Source organism: Myxocyprinus asiaticus, chromosome 40 (assembly GCF_019703515.2).
Source record: "Myxocyprinus asiaticus isolate MX2 ecotype Aquarium Trade chromosome 40, UBuf_Myxa_2, whole genome shotgun sequence".
Taxonomy (NCBI): domain Eukaryota; kingdom Metazoa; phylum Chordata; class Actinopteri; order Cypriniformes; family Catostomidae; genus Myxocyprinus; species Myxocyprinus asiaticus.
Window position 1 is genome coordinate 23,751,163 of NC_059383.1, and position 7,988 is coordinate 23,759,150.

The 7,988-nt window shown below is 48.2% G+C and overlaps 1 protein-coding gene across 1 annotated transcript; it reads right to left on the reverse strand.

Moving 5' to 3' along the window:
* Positions 1-6,359: 6,359 nt before the first annotated feature.
* LOC127431359 (olfactory receptor 52N2-like) lies at positions 6,360-7,298 on the reverse strand. Its single transcript, XM_051681778.1, has one exon. It carries the CDS (start codon positions 7,296-7,298, stop codon positions 6,360-6,362), a length of 939 nt encoding a protein of 312 aa, XP_051537738.1.
* Between the last annotated feature and the right edge of the window lie 690 nt (positions 7,299-7,988).

Consider the following 7,988-nt stretch of genomic DNA (forward strand, 5'->3'; position numbering starts at 1 on the left):
GGACAACGCGGAGACCACACTTCGCCCAGAGAGAGGGGGGGTATTTAAGTGGAAATACGTCACATGGTCTTGCCGAGCTATGTCGGAAGTATGCCATGTGGAGAAGTCTCATGATAGATCCTACCCAACGGGGGAGGAGTTACTACAAACATGAGGACTGTGGCAGAGGAGCCTCTGCCCAAGGAAGATGCAGTTTGCCAACATGGAAACGAATTAACAGAAGATATACATCACATGGCGTTACCTACGGGGAACCGCCACATACGGAACACATACCCCAGTACAGGGCTTTTAATTAGCACGTGTACTGGGCCTGGCAGCGAGTCTCACTGAAAACTCGACTGCCACAGGGCTCGGAGGAAGTCAACCAGGGAAAATAGTTTGTGAACACTACTGGAAGTTAATGGCGCATGTCTTCAGCTCAGGGGAGGTGAAAAGCACTATGTGCAAGCGATATACACGGCCGCTATCCCGGACTTATCTGCTTGGATTGCGTGCCACTGCACGGGACGAAACCGGTTCCACACAGAGGTTGTGGAACCTCGCAAAAGTGTTGAGTGTTGCCCAGCCTGCTGCTCTGCAAATGTCTGTTAGAGAGGAACCCCTGGCCAGGGCCCAAGAGGCCGCTACACCCCTGGTAGAATGGGCTCGTAGCCCTACCGGGGGTGGCACATACTGGGCATGATATGCCATAGCTATGGCATCAATGAGCCAGTGGGCGATCCTTTGTTGGAGACAGCACTTCCTTTCCGCTGTCCGCCAAAGCAGACAAAGAGCTTCTCAGAGATTCTAAAGCTCTGTGTGCGAACCAAATAGATGCGTAAAGCATGCACCGGACACAGCAACGACAGGGCTGGGTCTGTCTCCTTCTGGGGCAGCGCTCGCAGGTTCACCACCTGGTCCCTAAAAGGGGTCGTGGGAACCTTGGGCACATAGCCCGGTCGGGGTCTCAAGATCACATGAGAGTAACTCCAGGCACGTTTCGCTGACAGAGAATGCTTGCAGGTCTCCTACCCTCTTGATGGAAGTGAGCGCAGTCAGGAGGGCAGTCTTCAAGGAGAGTGCCTTAAGCTCAGCTGACTGCAAAGGCTCAAAGGGGGCTCTCTGTAGACCCTGAAGAACTACAGAGAGGTCCCATGAGGGAACGAGGTGCGGTCTGGAGGGGTTCAGCCTCCTGGCACCTCTCAGGAACCTGATGATCAGGTCGTACTTCCCTAAGGACTTACCGTCCACTGTGTCATGGTGTGCTGCTATAGCTGCTACGTACACCTTCAAGGTGGAAGGGGACAGCCGCCCTTCCAACCTCTCCTGCAGGAAGGAAAGCACCAATCCGACTGCGCATCTCTGGGGGTCTTCCCGTCGGGAAGAACACCACTTATCGAACAGACACCACTTAAAGGCATACAGGCGCCTCGTAGAGGGGGCCCTAGCCTGAGTGACCACTTAGGTCTTCCGCATCCCATCCAGGGGCCAGACATGGAGATTCCAGAGGTCTGGTCACGGGTGCTAGATGGTGCTCCGTCCCTGAGAAAGAAGGTCCTTCCTCAGGGGAATTTGCCAGAGGGGGGGCTGTCGCGAGGAGCGTGAGGTCCGAGAACCACGTCTGGGTGGGCCAGTAGAGTGCTACCAGGACGACCTGCTCCTCGTCCTCCCTGACCTTGCGCAGAGTCTGTGCAAGTAGGCTCACTGGGGGAAACGCATATTTGCACAGTCCAGGGGGCCAGCTGTGTGCCAGCATGTCTATACCGAGAGGTGCTATCTGAATCGACTCCAGATCAGCTGGACCACCTGAGGGTGGAGTCTCCACTCTTCCCTGAGGGTAACCTGCCATGACAGTGTGTTCGCTGCAGTGTTGAGGTCGCTCGGGATGTGAGTGGCTCGCAGCGACTTGAGGTGCTACTGACTCCAGAGGAGGAGACGGCGGGCGAGTTGTGACATACAACGGGAGCGCAGACTGCCTTCATGGTTGACATATGCTACCATTGCCATGTTGTCTGTCCGAACTAACACGTGCTTGCCATGGATCAACGGCCGGAACCTCTGCAGGGAGAGCAGCACTCGAGGCAGTTGATGTGCCAATGCAGCCGTGGGCCGTCCATCAGCTGGCAGCTGTGTGCCCATTGCAAACAGCACCCCAGCCCATTTTGGAGGCATCTGTCATGACCATGACGCGCTGGAGACCTGCTCTAGGGGAACGCCTGCCCATAGAAATGAGAGGTCGGTCCAAGGGCTGAAGAGACGGTGACAGACCAGCGTGATGACCACGTGATGTGTCCTGCGGTGCCATGCCCATCTCGGGACTCGAGTCTGAAGCCAGTGCTGAAGCGGTCTCATATGCATAAACCCGAGCGGGGTGGCCACTGCTGAGGATGCCATATGCCCCAGGAGCCTCTGAAAGAGTTTCAGCGGAACCGTTGTTTTCTGCTTGAATGCCTTCAAACAGGTCAGCACCGACTGTGCGCGCTTGTTCATAAGGCGCGCTGTCAATGAGACTGAGTCCAACTCCAAACTGAGAAAAGAGATGCTCTGAACCGGGAGGAGATTTCTCTTTTCCCAGTTGACCCAAAGCCCTAATCGGATGAGGTGCGAGAGCACCAAGTCTCTGTGTGCACACAACATGTCCCGAGAGTGAGCTAGGATTAGCCAGTCATCGAGATAGTTGAGAATGCGAATGCCCACCTCCCTTAATGGGGAAAGAGCTGCCTCTGCGACCTTCGTGAAGACGCAAGGGGACAAGGAGAGGCCGAAAGGGAGGACCTTGTACTGATACGCCTGACCCTTGAATGCAAACCGGAGAAAGGGTCTGTGTCGAGGTAGAATCGAGATGTGAATGTACGCGTCCTTCAAGTCTACTGCCGTGAACCAATCTTGATTCTGGACACTCGCCAGAATGCGTTTTTGCGTCAGCATCTTGAATGGGTGTCTGTGTAAAGCCTGGTTCGGTACTCGCAGGTCCAAGATTGGCCGCAACCCACCGCCTTTTTTCGGTACGATGAAGTAGGGGCTGTAAAATCCCTTCTTCATCTCGGCTGGAGGGACAGGTTCTATCGCACCCTTCCGTAGGAGGGTGGCGATCTCCGCGCGCAAGGTAGCAGTGTTTTTGTCCTTCACTAGGGTGAAGTGGATACCGCTGAACCTGGGCGGATGCCTGGTGAACTGAATCACGTAGCTGAGTCGGACGGTCCAGACCAGCCAATGCAATGGATTGGAAAGCGCAAGCCACGCATCCAAGTTCTGCGCGAAGGGGACCAAAGGGTCAACCTCGTCGGACATACCAGCAGGTGGGGCCTCGTGGCGGGGCAGAGATCGAGGTGCCACACCATGTCGTGGCCGTGCTGAGTCTAGGGAAATCGAAGCACTTACCTGGCTCCTTGTGACCACCCCCGGAACAGCCTGGGATGGGGGAGGAAGAGGCCTGTCCTTGCAACCGTGGAGACTGTCACATCGGGGGCGGATGTGTGCACTGGGGCAGGATATGCCAGGTAGCCTCCATCTGCTGCTTCACCGTCGAGAACTGCTGGGCAAAGTCCTCGACGGTGTCTCTGAATAGGCCAGTCTGGGAGATAGGGGCAGCAAGGAACCGTGTCTTGTCGGCCTCACCCATCTTGACCAGGTTGAGCCAAAGGTGGCGCTCCTGGACCACTAATGTGGACATCGTCCGCCCAAGAGTCCGCGCTGTGACCTTCGTCGCTCGGAGAGTGAGGTCGGTCGCCGAGCGCAGTTCCTGCATCAGATCTGTGGCGGAACTACCCTCGTGCAGTTCTTTTAGCGCCTTGGCTTGGTGGACCTGCAGGAGAGCCATGGAGTGCAGGGCAGAGGCGGCTTGTCCTGTAGGCTTTGGCCGTCAGGGACGACGTGAACCTGCAGGGCTTGGACGGGAGCTTTGGGCATCCGCGCCAGGTGGCGGCGCTCTGCAGGCATGGGTGCACTGTGAGCGCCTTATCCACCGGGGGAATCGCCATATAGCCCCTGGCCGCCCCGCCATCTAGGGTAGTGAGGGCAGGGGAACTGAGAAATCGGGACCAGGCAGTGAAAGGTGCTTCCCACTATTTTGTCAGCTCCTCGTGCACTTCCGGGAAGAAAGGCACTGGAGCGGGGCGTGGCAGATTTGTGCTGCGACGCGAGCCCAGGAACCAATCATCGAGCCGCGAGGGTTCAGGGGAGAGCGGAGGGTTCCACTCTAGCCCGACGCTCGCAGCCGACCGGGAAAGCATGTCCGTCATCTCCGCATCAGCCTGCGACTGGGCAATCGTCCCCAAAGGGGGGAGCCCAGCTGAGACTTCTGCGTCCGACTGGACAAGTCCACTCTCCGATGCTGCGCTCGAGAGCTCATTAGCTTCGCGGGCTCCGAACAAGAGGTCGAACTCACCGTGAGAGTGGGGTCCCCAAATGGGACCGTCTTCTTACGAAAACAAGCCGCGATCGCAACGTTGCCATGGTCATGTTCTCGCAGTGAGAACATGAACCATCCACGAATGCTGCCTCCGTGTGGGTCAAGCCCAGACACGAAAGACAGCGATCGTGACTGTCTGAAGTTGAGAGGTAACGACCGCAACCAGGAATAACACACAAACAGAAAGACATCTTTAAAAAGACGCATCTTTAAAAAGACGTTCCGTGTGTGCCGCTCTTTTAGAGAAATATACTCTTTCAGGAAAATATACTCTCTTTTTTCTGCCGAAGTGCCCAGGGGCGTTCTCTGCAGTGCACCAGTGCAGAGGAGGGAGAAGCCGCTGAAATGCGCCATCAGATCCAGCAGAGGTGAATGAACAGTCAGCTCAGTAGACATTGACCGTTTGGCTCCGAAGAGAAATTCTGAATGAGTGGTTGCACGCCAGCTCCTTTTATACCCGTATGTCTGGGGGAGTGGCATGCAAATACCACTCACCAATTTTCATTGGCCTTTTATCAAAGACCAGAGGTGTCTCAGGCTCCCAAGAGTGACCCCTAATGTCACTACATCGACACAACGTCGAGTGAGTGACAGATAGGGAATCACTATTTAAATTTACCCTCCCTATTAAACTGTGGCTGAAATTGTTTGACAGTGTCATCAAGCCCGTACTTATGTATGGCAGCTAAATCTGGGGCCCCAAATATAAACTGAATTATGAATCCTGGGACAAAAGTCCAGTTGAAATTTTCCACCTTGAATTCTGTAAAAATATCCTGAGAGTTCACAGAAGTGCTTCTAACCTTGGCTGTCGGGCAGAACTGGGCAGATTCCCTCTTTTGACTGACATTCAAAAGAGAGCCAGTAAGTTTAGGTTCTACCTGTCAGACTCTTCCCCAGAATATCACCATCACTGTGCATTTATACACAGAACAGCACACCCAGAGTGACCCTTTACTGTATTTAGTGTACAAATATCAGCTGAATGTATCAATTCAGTTCAGGCAGGCAAAACTAAAACAAATTCAAAACACAACCCTAGAAGAATACATTCATCATTGGCACAGCAAACTCAAAGAAATAAACAAACTTATTTCCCAAAAATAAAGGCAGAATATAAATTGGCATCATATCTGACCAAAATTAAAGACTACCATCACAGGAATCTCCTTACGAAGTATCGTGTGAGTGAGCACAGTCTGGCTGTAGAGACGGGTCGGCACAGACAGAACTGGAGACCCAGAGAGAACAGACTGTGTTCACACTGCACTCAAGGAGTCATAGAGGATGAGCTATACTTCCTCACTGAGTGCAATAAATATGAGAGCATTAGAAACACACACTTGACACTTAGTGTTACTCATTGTTCTCTGTAGTTACTTTTCTTTACATTTTATGCACTTACCTGTATGGTTATTATTGTTGTTGTTGTTGTTGTTATTATTATTATTATTATTAATAATAATCATATTTTAATGTTTGAATTTTTTATGTATGTAATGCATGTTTTGTTTGTTTGTTTGTTTGTATTTTGTTAATGAATTCTTTGGCAACATTGTACATTGTATACGGTCATGACAATAAAGCCTAAAATAAATAAATTTGAGAGAGAGAGAGAGAGAGAGAGAGAGAGAGAGAGGCAATTAAGCTGTGTGATTATGTAGCACTCCTGAAAAAGGAGAATATTAAGAGAGGGAACACACAGATGCAGTGCTTCATCAGTGGTGCTTTAACTTGAATTCATTTCTTAATACATATAAACATTAGCATGTCACAGTAACATGACCAAATATTAATAACAAATTACATAAATTTAACATGTGTGTAAACTCTGACACTGTATACAAATGTGAAAACTCTTTCCATCAAATGTGAAATGTTGGGATTACTAGTATATATTTTATCATTCCACTGTACTGTCATTACAGAGATTCTTTCTTTCATAAATGTAAGTGAACAAAAATCACTAAGAATTAACTCTATTTCTATTAAATAGTTGAAAAATCCTCTGCCTAATTTCCTTGGCTTGCAGACCATATATTATGGGATTCAAGCATGGAGGTACAAAATGGAATAATATAGTAGATAGTTTCCGACTATCAGATAATTCAGGAAAACGATGGAGAAAAATGGTTGTGAATCCAGAGACCATCATGATTACATAACAAGCCAAGTGAGTACTGCAGGTTTTTATGGCCTTGCTGTTTGTGGCTTTATTTTTGCTTTTAAAGCATACAATTGCAATCCTGAGATATGTTATTGCCACACTCCCCAATGAGGAGGTGAGTAAAACTATAGTAAAAGTTAATCCATAAACATTATTAATAACCACATTTTCACAAGAAAGTTTAAACAGTGAAGCATTGTCACAAAAGGGATTTTGAATCACATATCTGCAGTGAGACAGACGCACAGTAAGGCCAAGCATAATTCCCACCAGAACAATTGCAACACCCCAGGCTGCTGCTGACAGTTTAACCACCATAGAATGGGTCATTATAGATGGATATCGCAATGGATTACATATAGCCACATATCTATCAAAGGCCATGATCATCAGCACAGTGTGGGATGTTGTTCCAATCAAATGTCCAAAGAAAATTTGAATAACACACTCCACATATGTGATGTAGCGCTCAGAAGGTTCTATAAAAATATACTTCAACAAGTGTGGAACAATAATAGTTGTGCCAAGTACATCAGTCAGTGGCAGGTTGCAGTAAAGAATATGCATGGGCTGGTGTAAACTTTTTTCTGCTGAGATCTGAATCAAAATCCCAATGTTAGCTACCATTATAAATATGTAAGCAATCAAAAGAAGGATGAATGCAAGATGGCTGGACTGAGGTGTAACTTTCAGTCCCTCCACTAAGAGTATGTTGTATCTGAATGTCAGGTTGTCCATCTGTGGCCCTAAACAAATCATACAGATAAAGTGAGACCAGGATTAACATTTGCTTTACAGTGATTACATATAATCTCTAAGCACTTCTCAACATTACACAAGAGCAGAAGTAAAATGTATTTTCAGGCATTATTTCTTGAGAGTAGCAAGCTGAATATGCTCTTCATTTACAGTTCTTATTCTGTAATTCTGTGCATATGATTTGTTATTTTATTTTCATTTCTTGCTTTCAATTTGATCACCTACTGTTGGTGTCATTTTATATAATAACATATTATATAAAAACCCAAGTGCTGGACAAATTAAACTGGATCAAAATACATTAATGTAAAAAATGGTAGTTGCTGATAATAAAACATAAAATTACTCCTGAAATACTAAATACTTACCAATGAGGTGAAGGTGTCACGTCACTTAATATATAATGGCACACTGTTGCATCGTCTTCTACACAGTGTTACTTCGTAATTTTAAGATTCAAGAGCACAACCTTCTCTCTAAACAGTGTTTAGATATCTTATCCATTTTATATGTGCATCACAACAACCTCTACTGTGTCATCATGCCCCATGTGTAAAAAAAAAAAAAAAAAAAAAAAAAAGGTTTACAGTTCTCTTTGTAGTGATTGGTGGACTGCTGATTATTATTTTTTGTTGCTTATGGTCACACAGATGAAAATTACTGGTGCTG